This window comes from Brienomyrus brachyistius, chromosome 15, assembly GCF_023856365.1.
Source record: "Brienomyrus brachyistius isolate T26 chromosome 15, BBRACH_0.4, whole genome shotgun sequence".
Taxonomy (NCBI): Eukaryota; Metazoa; Chordata; class Actinopteri; order Osteoglossiformes; family Mormyridae; genus Brienomyrus; species Brienomyrus brachyistius.
Window position 1 is genome coordinate 2,523,012 of NC_064547.1, and position 14,858 is coordinate 2,537,869.

Below are 14,858 nucleotides of genomic sequence, written 5' to 3' on the forward strand. Positions count from 1 at the left end.
GTAAGGGGGGGGTCGGTCGTGGAGGGGGTTACATCACCCTGGCGCACCTGACCAGAGGGACACGGGAATATTATTATTACAAACACAGGAAGGTCAGTATTATTCATTTCAGGATTCAGAGGTATCCTGCAGGATGCTTCCAGGCTTATGAAGCATCTGTGGTTCTAAACCATCATTCCCATCCCCCCCCCAACCCCCCCGCCTGGCCCGGGGCTGTCTGTCCCTGCATTTACACCCGCAGATATCGACGAGTGCGAGATCGGGGCCCACAACTGCGATGTGAACGCGGCCTGCATCAACGTGCCAGGCAGCTTCAAGTGCCGCTGCCGCGATGGCTGGGTCAGCCTTGGCACCAAGTGCGTAGGTGAGTGCGGCGGGGGCCCTGGGAGGGCGGGGTGGGGGCCCTGGGAGGGCGGGGCGGGGGCCCTGGGAGGGCGGGGGCCCTGGGTGAGCTTCAACGGGAGGCTGAGCCCGATGCTGTGTCCGCCTCTCCCTGCAGACCTGGATGAATGCTCGACAGAGGAGCACAACTGCAACCCCAACGCCAACTGCATCAACACACCAGGCTCCTACCGCTGCACCTGCAAAGAGGGCTTCAATGGGGACGGCTTCTCCTGCTCAGGTGGCCACTCTGTCCTCAGCAACACCATCCTGCTTGTAGAAACGCTCATGGCCGTCCTGGCTGCCTAATGGCGCTGAACGCGACCAGTCAGTGACCAGTCTGTGTGTCCTTGCCCCCTCCTGGCAGACATGGACGAGTGTGCGGACAACGTGAACCTGTGCGAGAACGGCCACTGCCTAAACGCCCCAGGCGGCTATCGGTGCGAGTGCGAGATGGGCTTCACCCCGACCGAGGACAGCAAGGCCTGCCAGGGTAAGAGCGGCCATTAGTCCCGTGTGAACATCCCCCCCCCCCCCCCCCCACAGATGGCTTGGATAGACATGGATTCATTCCTTAACTTCCCCCCGTACAGACATCGATGAGTGTAACTTCCAGAATATCTGCGTGTTCGGAACCTGCCAGAACCTGCCGGGCATGTTCCGCTGTGTGTGTGACGACGGCTACGAGCTGGACCGCAGTGGGGGCAACTGCACTGGTGAGGCACTACGATATCCAACCGTATGCAACCATATGTAATACCGGGGTACCTGGGGGCGCGGCAGAGTGTTATCCATCTGAGAAAGGGTGTCAGATGAGTGCAAACACCCATTTAGAAAATAAACCACTCTCCCTGACCCTAACCCGACCCTGTAGAGACCCCGGCGTGGAAATGGCCACTGCACTTACGGGCACAGCATGAGTCACCACGAAGCTGTCGGCGGCAGCCCTCATATATCAGAGCAGCCCAGCAGACCGCGTTGGGGATCCCTGTCCTTTCATGGGCAGGATGACTTATGTGTGCTTCTGTTCGGCAGATGTGAACGAGTGCTCCGACCCCGTCAACTGCATCAACGGCCTGTGCGTCAACATGCCCGGAAGCTACCTGTGCAACTGCCCGCCGGACTTTGAGCTGAACCCCACAGGCGTGGGATGTGTGGGTTAGTGCGCCGCCCTGCTGGTTGGCAGGAGTCATTGTCATACTCACACTTTTCCATTACTTGTGCTTGGTCTTGTCACAGGTCATAGTTTGCACCGTCGATACATTTACACAATTTGCACATACTCTTCTAAACACTTAGGGCTGCTGCTTTGAATATCAGTGGGAGTGTTAGCGCCTCCTTCTGCCTTTCAGATACACGTGTAGGGAACTGCTTCCTGGATACACTGCCACGTGGCGATGGAGGGATATCCTGCAGTGCGGAGATCGGCGTCGGGGTCACGCGGGCATCCTGCTGCTGCTCACTGGGGGGGGCTTGGGGGAACCCTTGTGAGCTGTGCCCACCGGTCAACACCAGTATGTACACCGATGGGGTTGGGTGAACATGCAGTCAATACCCACAATGCAGTGGTGAGATACAACCAATGCAGTGCTGTTATATATGTATGAAGGCACAGTGGCCTTTTATCCAAAAATATGTACAGTAACCAGTGGAAAACACGCATGAAATGAGAAGGAAACATACATGAATGATCTAAAGAGGTAAAGCACAAGTATGCCTGTTTTTCTGAAGCGTACCAGAGTTTCTTACTTATTAACATATTGCAGTGTTTCTACTTTTGGACATTTGATTGGACTGGCCTTGCTTTTACCCCTGGGTGTGAACGTTCTAAAATGATTTCCCTTTTAGCGGAATATAAGACCCTGTGTCCTGGAGGAGAGGGCTTCAGGCCCAACCCCATCACCGTGATCCTGGAGGGTAGGTCTGCACCTTCGCGGCCCACTTCTCCGGTCTGGTAGCAGGCCTTGTGTTTTGCACGTAACACCATGCAGGCGTCTGCTTTGCCCTGACCCTGCCTCTTCGTTTGCGGGGCTGGGGCAGATATCGACGAATGCCAGGAGCTGCCCGGCCTGTGCCAGGGGGGCAACTGCGTCAATACCTTTGGGAGCTTCCAGTGCGAGTGCCCGGCCGGGTACTACCTCAACGAGGAGATGCGCATCTGCGAGGGTGAGCCAAGGCCACGGGGGGCGGCGGGGGGCGGCGAGACCAGGCAGCCTCGGGCAGAGCAGTGTGTCGGCCTACACAGAAACACAAGATCTGAGGATTCATTTTGCTTTAGCTGATAAGTCATGTTGAAAACAGTTTTCCTCTTTTTTGGCCGATCTAGGTCAATATTCCCCATCGACTTTCATTAGCAGCCTGTGTTGATAAATCTTAAGCAGTCAGCGTGAGTGTAACCGTCCGCGCGATGCTGGACCCTAACCGGCTCTGTTCCTCGCCGTCCTGGCAGACATTGACGAGTGCACAGCTCACATCGGAATCTGCGGCCCCGGGACCTGCTACAACACCCTCGGCAACTACACCTGCGTCTGCCCCCCCGAGTACATGCAGGTCAACGGGGGCAACAACTGCATGGGTGAGTTGAGCTGGTTGTAAAGTGACGGGGGCATAAGAGGGGCCACAGTTCATTAGGAGTTTCCAAACCCTAGGTGATGCCTCTGGGATTGACGTGTGACCTCCGGGTCTCGTAGCGGCACGTTTCCTCATTGTGTGGTAACATTTGACCCGTCTGCCGCAGACATGAGGAAGAGCGTTTGCTACCGCAACTTCAACGACACCTGCGAGAACGAGCTGTCCTTCAACATGACCAAGAAGATGTGCTGCTGCGCCTACAACGTGGGCAAGGCCTGGAACAAGCCCTGCGAGGCCTGCCCCACCCCGGCCACCTGTGAGCCCCTCCCCCAGCATGACCGACCCCGGGACCTCGGTGTTACACGCGCCGTAGGCTACACCGCGCTAACCTTAACGCTCTCCCCACAGCGGAGTACCAACATTTGTGCGGAAACCAGGCTCCCGGCTTCATCATTGACATCCACACTGGGAAGCCCATTGGTAAGGAACAACTCATTGCTGCCCCCCCCCCCCCCCATTGTGACTCCATGGTTAGGCTTAGGGTTACTCTCTTAAAGCAGACCCATATTTTTTTTTTTCATTGATGGTCACTTCAGCTGTTAAAAGATCCTTGTGGAGTTGTGCTGCCCAGGAACTGGGATGATGGAGCTGCAGAATGACTGATATGTAGAACATCTAAGCAGCCCCTGGGGTTTTTTGCTGGTAACGGGAATCCCCGTGGCCATTTCTGTATGTTTTATATTCTTCTGCTTTCTTCGAGATGTTTTCTTCAGTCGGTGATGTGATTTGGTCTTGGTAAAGCGTCCTGGTTAAGGCGACATGCCGTCTCTCTGCAGACATCGACGAGTGCAGGGAAATCCCAGGCATCTGCGCAAATGGGGCCTGCATCAACCAGATTGGCAGCTTCCGCTGCGAGTGTCCCATGGGCTTCAGCTACAACAACATCCTGCTTGTCTGCGAAGGTGAGGTCCCACCGCCCGGGAAACGTCGGGCTCCCTCGACCCGAGCTCGCTGCCGATGGCGGCACTGATTGACTCTCGCCCGCTTCCCAGACATCGACGAGTGTACCAGCGGGGACACCCTGTGCCAACGCAATGCCAACTGCATCAACATCCCAGGAAGCTACCGCTGCGAGTGCTCGCCCGGGTTCAAGCTCTCCCCCAGCGGCGCCTGCGTGGGTCAGTCCGTCTCCCGCCTCACAAAGGGGATTGCGCCATCTTTGGCATGAAGCGGAGAGGTTGATTTTGGTCAATGATGTTGTTCCGTCCTCTGACCCCACGTCTGTCCCCTCGCCAGACCGTAATGAGTGCCTGGAGATCCCCAACGCCTGCAGCCACGGGGAGTGCATCGACACACAGGGCAGTTACCACTGCGTCTGTCATAACGGATTCAAGGCCACCGCAGACCTGACCATGTGCATGGGTGAGTGACTGTGGTGATCCGTCGTCATGTTCAAGCTAAACCGCTGCTTTTCTTGTTTGTTGTTGCCATGTGTTTTTTCATAGTAGATACATATCTTCCATTCAACTTCGGAAGAGTTTATTTTGATCGTAAAAACGTCATAGCTCCTAATCACCGACCCTGACATGAAACAGCAGGTATCTCAGTGTGGCTGGGTGGAGACTGTCCTGCCCGTTTACATCAGCCCAGTCAGCCAAGTGACATTTCTGCGTTGATGGTCGGGCTGCGGCAATCCCACAACTCTCTCTCCGCTCTGCAGACATCGATGAGTGCGACAGGCAGCCCTGTGGGAATGGCACCTGCAAGAACACCGTGGGCTCCTACAACTGCCTCTGCTTCCCTGGGTTCGAGATCACGCACAACAATGACTGCATAGGTGGGTGTGTTGCTCCCGCAGTGCCAACCCTGTAAGGAGACAGGGGAGGGTCCTTGGACAGCGAGGGGAGTCTCTCAGGAAGATAGTAGAGAGTCTTCAAACAGGCAGGAGAGTCCTCAGACACAGGAGAAAGTCCTCAGAGAAACAGACTCTCACTTCTATCACCGGGGTGCTTTGGCAGCCTGATTGTAATAAGCCTCACAGTTATGCCCCTTTCCAGATGTGAATGAGTGCACGGCACTGGTGGGCCAGGTCTGCAGGAACGGCCAGTGCATCAACTCTCCAGGATCGTTCCAGTGTCTGTGCCAGGATGGTTATGAGCTCACTCTGGACGGCAAGAACTGCGTCGGTATGGCTGCCCTTCACTCGCACACGCAAGCATCAAACACACACACAGCTCGTCATGTTTCTGAATCATGAGGGAAACCCGAACACACTCAGGTAAGCTTAGCGGCGCTGCCCCACAAGCCACTGCGCCATCGAATCAGTCACATTCTTTTTAGAAACATTCCTCTGCGCCTGTTTCTGTGTCAGCCTTGTGTTGGGTCACCTGACCTCCTGTCCCCTCTCCCAGACATTAACGAATGTGTGAGCTTCCTGGGCACCTGCGCCCTGGGCACCTGCCAGAACCTGGAGGGCTCCTTCCGCTGCATCTGCCCCCCTGGCTACGCCGTGCAGAACGACCAGTGTATCGGTGAGGAGCTGCGGCTCAGGGAACGTCCTGGAGGCCGAACGGTCACAGAAAGCCATGTGCCACCAGGACCCTGCTGAGAAAACCATGGCGGAAAAGCAGCTTTGTCCTTCACTGCCCTCTGACGTTCCTCCCTCCCTAACCCTCAGACATCAACGAGTGCGAAGTAGAGCCCAATATCTGTCAGTTCGGCACCTGCTCCAACACCATGGGCAGCTTCCAGTGCGAGTGCGAGAAAGGCTTCGTGCTCTCCGAGAACGGCCGTCGCTGCTTCGGTAAGTGCCTCTTCACCTTTGACCTGGGGGGGTACAATCTGATTATAGATATCTGCCCCCAAAGGTGCCCACTTTGCTACAAATACTACGACAGTTTTAGAGAAGACTTAAGGTGCCACAGAGTGACGTTAACTCAAAAGTCACCGTGATACACGTGAATCACAGCTCCTGCCCCGCCCCTTCCTGTCCCCCGGCCAATCACACTCGCTCTCTCTCTTTCCTTTAGATATCCGCGAGAGCTTCTGCTTCACCCGCTTCGAGGGGGGCAAGTGCTCTGTGCCCAAGGCCTTCAACACGACCAAAGCCAAGTGCTGCTGCAGCAAGATGCCCGGCGAGGGCTGGGGTGACCCGTGCGAGCTGTGCCCGCGTGAGACCGAGAGTGAGGGGCCCGTCCTCGCGAGTCTCACCCACGCAGCGAAGTACCATTCCGCCGTTTTTTCTGGACGGGAGCACTAATCCTTTGCCCCCTCTCCTGTCTCTCTCTTGCAGCTGCCTTTGACAGCCTCTGTCCCTACGGCCACGGAGTCGTGCCCGGACTTGGCGAGGCTCGCGAGGGTGAGTCCTGCTCACATCCACCCCCGTGTGGACATGTCCTCCAGTGTCAGTGTTCAAGGTTCCTTATTTGCCTTTTGTACATCAGCAGTTAGGAATAATTATTCGCACTGCCCAGTCAGTAACACAGAACATCTGGCAGGATTAGATGACGCAGAACGCAACAAAGCCAATCGCAAATATCAAAGCAGGCGTGCGAGTAGGTATTGTAGAGGCACATATATGAAATAAATGTAACATAAATCAAAGACATTGCTGACGCCCCCCCATGTACATCTCAGACATGAATGAGTGCCTGGATAACCCAGACATCTGCACCAATGGCATGTGCATCAACACGGATGGGTCCTTCCGCTGTGAGTGTCCCTTCGGCTACAGCCTGGACTACACGGGAGTGAAGTGTGTCGGTAAGTCAGGACCCCCCAGGTCACACCCCAGCCCTTGCTGTGCCGCCACCCCTGCTACGCCGCTGTGACCCCCCCCGTCCTCTCCGTCCTCAGACACGGACGAATGCTCCATCGGGAACCCCTGTGGAAATGGCAGCTGCACGAACGTGGTTGGAGGCTTCGAGTGCGCCTGTCACGAGGGCTTCGAACCCGGCTCCATGATGACCTGCGAAGGTCGGTGGCGCTCACGCTTACACATCCCTCCTCATCAGGCAGCCGAGCCGAAAGCAGCTTAATAACCCCCCCACCCCCCCCCCCCCGTCACCAGACATCAACGAGTGCTCCCTAAATCCACTACTCTGCGCGTTCCGCTGCGTCAACACCTTCGGCTCATACGAGTGCACCTGTCCCGTGGGCTACGTGCTGCGTGACGACCACAGGATGTGCAGAGGTGAGAGGGCGCCCCGTCGCCATGGGAACATCAGGCATATGGTCTGTCGGGGGGGGGGGGGGAGGGGTCCACACAGCAGCCTGGAGTTTCTTTCAGGGGAAATAACTCCAGATCAGCTACAGCACTGTGTAAAAGTCTTAGGCAGTCAAAAGAAATGAACGCTGATTAACTGGAGAGTAAGTGTCTATTTGCTCAGAGAAAAAACACATTTTGACACTAGAATTTATGCAAATTAAGTAAAAAATCATGGATGTATTGGGTGGTTGCTGTAAATGCTGGGGTGACTATAGGAGAAGTATGAAATGGTTTAGCTAACACTTTTACAGACATGATATAGTTTTACACAAATGTGAAGGTCATTTAAACTATTTTCTTTGACCGCCTAAGACTTTCGCACAGTACAATATATATAAATGCAACTGCATATAAACACTTATGAAGTGTGCATATAATCCACATGAAGATAAATGCTGGAAGCGTAGTGCAGCTCAGGTTAATCAGTCCAGCTAAGGGCATCAGTGAATGACACAGAAATGTGTATAACTATCCTTAGTGTGTCATTCGATTCTGTATGGGAGTCCACTTCAGGGGCACCGTAAAGGGTCCCCTTTCATTCACCATTCCAAGGTCCCCCGAGTGATGTGGGCCCCAAAAAATTAATAATGTATGATTGTATTGGTCTGGATTGGGGGCCTGATATGTTATGCTTTCATGGGGTCCGAAATCGAAAGCTACTCCTCTATATGATACTGATGATCCTCTACAGTTTCATCTCCTTTGCTTGTTCTTTGGTTCATCGTGTCTCCTCTGGCTCTCTGTCTTTGTGCACTAACCCCCCCAGACCAGGACGAGTGCTCTGACGGTCTGGACGACTGTGCCTCCAAGGGCATGACCTGCAAGAACCTGATCGGCACCTTCATGTGCATCTGCCCCCCGGGCATGCAGCGCAGGCCGGACGGGGACGGCTGCATGGGTGAGAGGGCGGCTCAAAGGCCGGGGAGGGAGGTGGGGGGTACAATGACGGGGGGGGGGGGTCGCAGGCTGGCTGCTCTCTGTGTCCTGCGGAAGCTGCCTGATCAGTGACAGGTGTGACATGTTCCCTGGGTGGGTGTGGCTCTGGCTTCGCCATGTAAGGCAGTGCATTCGGCGCCCCCTAACCCCGACCCCTCGCCATACCCCCCCCCCCCATTTGTCCAACGGCAGATCTGAACGAGTGCCGCACGAAGCCAGGAATCTGCAAGAATGGCCGCTGCGTGAACACGGTGGGCAGCTACCTCTGCGAGTGCAACGAGGGCTTCCAGGCCAGTGTCACGGGCACCGAGTGCATCGGTGAGTCAGCGAGGCCGCATTCGCTGGGGGCCCGGGCTGGGGGCCTGTACTTGGGTCCCGCACACGAGAACAGTACTGAGGGTCTGTCCTAGGGGCCCGAGTTGGGGATCAGGTGGCACTGGGCCCAGACCGATCACCCAGACCAACTCTTCCTGGGGAGGGGCTGTCACACCCCCTCGATGCTTTAAAATATTTCAGTGTTAAATTACCATAATAAACCAGCATGCTAGTAAATATAAAGGTCACACGGCCTTTTTTGCTGATAAAATATATTTCATTTTAATTTATGTACATGTTCAACATGTAATCATAGCTGCCCAGTTTGGCAGTGCGGGTCGCTAGTGATCATAATAACTAGCAAATGTTTCTATGTGATTTTCATGGAAACTAACCACACTGAAAGTTTTGACAGTGAGGCCGTGCTGTTGGTGTTTTTGGACTTTTCCCTGCCGAGTATTTCGTTCACCAGAGGGGGCGTGATTCCACTCACTGACCTAAAGCCATTGGCCTGAGCTTGTGTGTAGTTTGTTGCCAAACCAATCTGCCGGGATTCTCTATGAATTATAATGTCGGCGCCCAGAGAGCAAAATTAGTGTCTTTTGATGGTTGTAGCGAGCGTGGCTTTTGAGGTTATGGAGTCGGACCCAAGCTACTGATGGGCCTGGATCCTCCTGCCTGACGGCGTTCCACCCCCCACAGATAACAGGCAGGGCTTCTGCTTCACGGAGGTGCTGCAGACCATGTGTCAGCAGAGCTCAACCAACCGCAACAGCGTCACCAAGTCGGAGTGCTGCTGCAACGGCGGCCGTGGCTGGGGCCCCAGCTGTGAGCTCTGCCCGCTGCCCGGCACAGTGCAGTACAAGCGCATGTGTCCCCTGGGCCCGGGCTACACCACCGACGGCAGAGGTGAGGGGGCTTACCACCTGTGTGGACTATTCCATTTCAGGTGGGCGAGGTGGGACCGCAGTGCTTCTGAGGTGTGTGTATTTCTTGTGTGGGTGGGTGTCTCAAAGGAGAGCATGATGGGATATGTGAAAAGAAGCATTCCATTGTACCTGCACTCATACTTGTATAAATGGCAAATAAAGCATAAATGTAAAATCCAATGGGGGAGGTATAAAAACCCTCCATTTGGTGTTTATTACACCTCCTACTAAGAGGAGGCAGGGGCAGACGGCCAAATGAAATGGGCGTCCAGCGATGGCACGCTCCTCTGCTCTGTGTATGTCAAGCTGCCTCTCATCGCCTGTTTAAATGCAGCTCAGAGCCCAGCACAGTGGCCCCGCAGTTGATGCCCCGTGGTTGGTGGCCCATACCTGATAGCCCCGCAGTTGGTACCCCGTGCTTGGTGGCCCAGGTTTGGTGGTCCCGCAGTGGTGCTGTCCCTGTCTCTGAGCACTGTGCTGTCCCCATTGCAGACATCAACGAGTGCCAGGTCATGCCAAACATGTGCAAGAACGGCCAGTGCATCAACAGCATTGGCTCCTTCCGCTGCCACTGCAATGTGGGCTACACCCCTGACTTCACAGGCACTGCCTGCGTGGGTAAGCCCCTTGCATACCAGACTTCACCGGAGAGCAGCAGCTGCATGGAAAGCAGTAGCACCGACCCCTCTGACCGCTTTGTGGAACTCATCTTGTCCGCTAGATTGTCTCGATCTCCCTGACCATTGGCTGGAACAGGGGCCTTGTGTTATAGTTCTGCTCCCTCCTGTGTTTCAGATGTGGACGAGTGCACCCAGTCCCCTAAGCCGTGCAACTTCCTCTGCAAGAACACAGAGGGCAGCTACCTGTGCTCCTGTCCCAGGGGGTACATTATGCAGCCGGATGGCAAGACCTGCAAAGGTAGGCAGTGCTGAGATCCTGAACCTGAGATCCTGAACCTGAGATCCTGAGCTTGAATTTGGAGCCTGAGATCCTGAACCTAAATACTCTGAGACAGCGTTTCTCAACCTCCCAGCTCCCAGTCAATCAAGTGCATGAATGCTGTGTTCCATTCATGTCGGAGGTCAGAATTCAGAGCTGGGAATGACATCACACCCAAGTTAACTGTATTGCAGTACAAGTCGGAAAGCAGCAAATTTAGCAAATTCAATTCTAGCCAGGTTCCTTGTTAGCCTTTTTTAGCAATGCCAGTTGATAACAACGTATTTGGTGCATACAAACACCATAGCGGCATGTCCACGGATAGCAGTTAGTCAGCACTTTGTGTACGACTGATTTAATGAGACACAAATAATACATAAATGCTAATACACAGTATATAACTACAGCTTGAATCTCGGGTTGGTAAAGGGGCAGCTATCTTTAATTCTGAGGTCGGGGTTGCAGGGGTCCCTCTGACTGGGTTGAGAAATGCTGCTTTAGACAGCAGTCATAGATCCCAGCAGGATTCATTCTCACGACAGCCACGTTTCTGTGAGATGTGCGCTTCCCTGTGCGCCTCTGCTGTGTGAGAGTAAAGCTCCCCTTTGCTCCGCCGCCTCCTCGCAGACCTGGACGAGTGCTCCACTAAGCAGCACAACTGCCAGTTCCTATGCGTCAACACCATCGGCGGCTTCACGTGCAAGTGTCCCTCCGGCTTCACCCAGCACCAGACCACCTGCATCGGTAAGCAGGGAGGGGGTTCGTTCGCTGGTGTCCGCATCAAGCATTTTTGTTGAGGGGGGAACTGAGACTCACGCCTGCCTCTGTCCTGTAGACAACAACGAATGCAACAGCCAGCCGAGCCTGTGCGGGACGCGCGGCTCCTGCCTCAACTCACCCGGCAGCTTCAACTGCGAGTGCCTGAAGGGTTACTCCCTGGACAGCAGCGGCCTGGACTGCCAGGGTGAGCCACCCGCCCTGCCCCACACCTCCCCTTGGAGCCCACATCCCCCCCATCCCCACCTTGCCGTAAGGTCACGCCCTGTCTCCCTTTCTCCGGAAGATGTGGACGAGTGTAACGGGAACCACCGGTGTCAGCATGGCTGCCAGAACATGTTGGGCGGTTTCCGCTGCGGCTGCCCCCAGGGTTACGTGCAGCACTACCAGTGGAACCAGTGCGTAGGTGGGTGTGTCCCGCACACGGCCCCACACACAACCCCGAGGCTGCTGATCACGAATGGCACTGTCTTGTCCTGTATTGCACTGCCTTTTGCCCTGCACTGTCTTGTCCAGTATTACACTGCTATTTGTCCTGCACTGTCTTGTCCTGTATTGCACTGCTATTTGTCCTGTACTCTCTTATCCTGTTTTGCACTGCTATTTTTCCTGCACAGTCTTATCCTGTTTTGCATTGCTATTTGTCCTACACTGTCTTGTCCTGTATTGCACTGCCTTTTCTCCTGCACTGTCTTGTCCTGTTTTGCACTGCTATTTGTCCTGCACTGTCTTGTCTTGTTTGCACTGCTATTTGTCCTGCACTGTCTTATCCTGTTTTGCACTGCCTTTTGATCTGCACTGTCTTGTCCAGTATTGTGTTGCCATTATGTCCTACCAAGCAGCTGCAGCATACGAATTGCACTGTGGTCCTTGGAACACGTGATAGTAAGACCAGAACCTTGAATCTGAAAGCTCCCTCACCGGCGTCTCCCTCCAGATGAGAACGAGTGCTCGTCAGTGGACATGTGCGGCTCAGCCTCCTGCTACAACACGCTGGGCAGCTACAAGTGCGTGTGCCCATCAGGCTTTGACTTCGAGCAGAACACCGGCAGCTGCCAGGACGTCAACGAATGCTCCCTGAACAGCAACCCCTGCAGCTTCGGCTGCTCCAACACGGACGGCGGCTACCTGTGCGGTTGCCCTGGGGGCTACTACAGAGCGGGACAGGGGTGAGCAAGTCCTCCCAGACAGGCCGGGTGCTGTTGTAACCCTAACCCTAACCCCCTGGGGGTGTGGTGTCTGCTCTGAGTCCTGATTTTCTCTTCCCGAGCAGGCACTGTGTCACAGGCATGGGTTTCCAGGGCCAGTTCGTCCCCGGCCCGGAAGAAGACGATGACGAGAGCCTGTCTCCGGAGGCCTGCTACGAGTGTAAAGTCAACGGGGGCAAGAGCGGCCGCCAGCGGCGCAGCGCCAACGAGCTAAAGCAGGTGGGTCCCGTCGCTGCCACCAGGTCCCGCCACATTCTGTCCTATTCTGCTATTCACTGATTGTTCTCCATTGAAGGTCACTCCAAATTATAATCCTTTGCAAAGTCAGCAAGGTGATGTTAGTGTCTCTTTAGCCTCATTAGCTTAGCATTTAGCATGGGGACCCTGAGAGTCACCGAGTCCCCCCTCCCTCCCCAAAAAAGCAGGGCGGTGTCAGCCTGGCCAGTGTGGACACGCAGACCTCCATCCCTATGAACCTGAGCCTGGCTGAGCTGCAGAACAAGGAGCCGCTGCTGGAGCTGCTACCGGCCTTGCAGCCGCTGGAGCACCACGTGCGCTATGTCATCACGCACGGCAACCAGGGCGAGTACTTCCGCCTGCTGGAGCGCCGCGACGGCAAGAGCGTGCTGCGGCTGGGCCGCCGGGCCCCCGCGCCGGGCTCCTACCGCCTGGAGATCGCCGGGCTCCCCCTGTTTGGCCCACGCAAGCTGCGTCACCTGGAGGAGCGCCACGATGCCGACTACCTGCAGGGCGAGATTGGCGCCGCACTGCACATCAAGCTGGACATCCACCTGCACTGAGCACCAGCTCCGCACTGCCGGCCACACTCTGGGGGGGGGGGGGGGGGCGCTCTCTGAGGAACTCCGTCAGCCAGCTACCACTTCTTCGTTCAGTATTTGTGTGCTGTTTTTCGTTCACATTATTGCCAGGTTACGCCCTGGCCACTTCACCCACTCCCCCCGCCTGGTAACACTGGGGAACATCTGCCTCCCTCCTACCCAGCCCGCGAATGACTTGACCCTCCCATGGTAACAGCAGGGGAGCTGGGGCTGAGCCCAGTTAACCGTGACAGCAGAACCTTAAAAGACGACACGTCCGATTGCATTATGTACAATTTCCTTTTAATGGATCTTCGGAGTGGCCAGGTCACCTTATAAAACATTGGGTAATCTGTACCAAATGATGTTTCGAGTTCACCCTGCGTAAGGGTGCAATACATTTATAATGCGAGTAGTTTTTCTCTTGTTTCCAAACAATCATTCACCTTTCTGTAACCTGTGTGTTCTTTGCTCCATGCAATATTTTGTGTAATCTCCAATTTATAATATTGTGTAAAAGAAACATATTCACATGAAGGACTGCAAAGGTTTCAGATTTAAAGAAAAGGGGAGTTAAAACTCAGATGATCAAATAACTGCTTAATGTCGGCATATAATTATCTCGTCACAAAGCTGAAAGTTTAGGTGTCTTCTGTGTTTACTTGTGCTGTGGCATTCAGTTACCTCGACGTTCTTCACATACTGTACAGGAACCACACCGTAACCGTCGTATAGCTATTTCCAGCAAAGGGGTCCCTTTTTTACAGAACTTAGGGAGCATATGGCCCCTGCGTGGAACCCCAAGGTTCGACTGGACGAACGGGACGTGGTTCTCTTGGTGCTGCAGTTTCATCTTGCACTGAAACTTCACTAATATATCAGGGAGACGTGCCAAAGCAGAACACTAACGCAAACATGTAACCGCAGATCCCGAAGTGGTGAAGATGAACCTCGTGCATTGGTGAGCAGCGTAATTCAGTTGGTGAGGTCACCATCCCAAGCACTCTGAGCAATCTGTGGGGTTTTTTTTTGGGTCTTGACAAGACATAATTGGGCAGAAAAAAAAACGTTGAGCGCACAGCAGACAGGGACATTCCGTGAAGCAGGAAATGGTTGGATTTTCTTTTCAGCATCCACCGTAGACGCATGCACAGTTCAACACCTAACCTCGAAAAAAACGTTCTCATTAGGTCAGCTAACGAGCATCTCGCAGCCTTTTTCCGCAAGGAACCTTGGTGCTACGCAATCACAGATGTACGAAATCTTAAATCCGCAGTCTTGAATCTCGATCGCAGACATGACAGTTTTATGACAAGTTTTCGCTGTTTGTATCTGTCTTTTTTTGTATTGTCTCCAATATTAAACTTGCTTCATGAAAATTAAATTGTATATTTTTAAGTGAAATGTAGATTTTTTTTTTAAGCGCCTTATGGCTGCCAGACTAAAAACTTCTAAAAAGGAGACTGAAGGTCTGGTGTGTCTACGGCTCTCTTGCATCCCCAGTCCCGCTACATCAACAGCCATGCCCTCATCCTACTATCTATTGTCCCAGCGTGTTTTTTTTTGTTGTTGTTTTTTAAATGCAGTGATTGATGCTGAGCGTGGAGCTCTAACGGTGGAAGGAGACCGGCATTTAACGATACACTGAAACGGGCACATAGGGGCGGGGCAAACCCGCACCCTCATCAGTACCACCGTCGGGGGGGGTGTCGCTGAC

At 54.2% G+C, this 14,858-nt stretch overlaps 1 protein-coding gene across 9 annotated transcripts in view; it reads left to right on the forward strand.

The window, feature by feature from the left end:
- The window catches only part of fbn2b (fibrillin 2b), a 44,698-nt gene extending 31,534 nt beyond the window's left edge, over positions 1-13,164 (forward strand). For 4 of the 9 annotated variants that reach the window (XM_048977037.1, XM_048977034.1, XM_048977041.1 and 1 more), the window contains 34 exons: positions 242-364; positions 500-622; positions 749-874; positions 975-1,097; positions 1,417-1,539; positions 1,734-1,895; positions 2,230-2,298; positions 2,422-2,547; positions 2,831-2,956; positions 3,119-3,268; positions 3,361-3,432; positions 3,789-3,914; positions 4,005-4,130; positions 4,249-4,374; positions 4,673-4,789; positions 5,010-5,138; positions 5,364-5,483; positions 5,630-5,755; positions 5,982-6,134; positions 6,245-6,310; positions 6,589-6,714; positions 6,808-6,927; positions 7,022-7,144; positions 7,986-8,117; positions 8,348-8,473; positions 9,173-9,379; positions 9,892-10,017; positions 10,195-10,317; positions 10,966-11,082; positions 11,174-11,302; positions 11,402-11,521; positions 12,053-12,284; positions 12,389-12,542; positions 12,746-13,164. In XM_048977037.1, the coding sequence (XP_048832994.1) occupies positions 242-364; positions 500-622; positions 749-874; positions 975-1,097; positions 1,417-1,539; positions 1,734-1,895; positions 2,230-2,298; positions 2,422-2,547; positions 2,831-2,956; positions 3,119-3,268; positions 3,361-3,432; positions 3,789-3,914; positions 4,005-4,130; positions 4,249-4,374; positions 4,673-4,789; positions 5,010-5,138; positions 5,364-5,483; positions 5,630-5,755; positions 5,982-6,134; positions 6,245-6,310; positions 6,589-6,714; positions 6,808-6,927; positions 7,022-7,144; positions 7,986-8,117; positions 8,348-8,473; positions 9,173-9,379; positions 9,892-10,017; positions 10,195-10,317; positions 10,966-11,082; positions 11,174-11,302; positions 11,402-11,521; positions 12,053-12,284; positions 12,389-12,542; positions 12,746-13,123 (4,625 nt within the window). In that variant the 3' untranslated portion in view covers positions 13,124-13,164. The remainder of the gene's footprint in view (positions 1-241; positions 365-499; positions 623-748; positions 875-974; positions 1,098-1,416; positions 1,540-1,733; positions 1,896-2,229; positions 2,299-2,421; positions 2,548-2,830; positions 2,957-3,118; positions 3,269-3,360; positions 3,433-3,788; positions 3,915-4,004; positions 4,131-4,248; positions 4,375-4,672; positions 4,790-5,009; positions 5,139-5,363; positions 5,484-5,629; positions 5,756-5,981; positions 6,135-6,244; positions 6,311-6,588; positions 6,715-6,807; positions 6,928-7,021; positions 7,145-7,985; positions 8,118-8,347; positions 8,474-9,172; positions 9,380-9,891; positions 10,018-10,194; positions 10,318-10,965; positions 11,083-11,173; positions 11,303-11,401; positions 11,522-12,052; positions 12,285-12,388; positions 12,543-12,745) is intronic. The other 5 variants (XM_048977035.1, XM_048977038.1, XM_048977039.1 and 2 more) reach the window with 5 other exon arrangements.
- Positions 13,165-14,858: the final 1,694 nt, after the last annotated feature.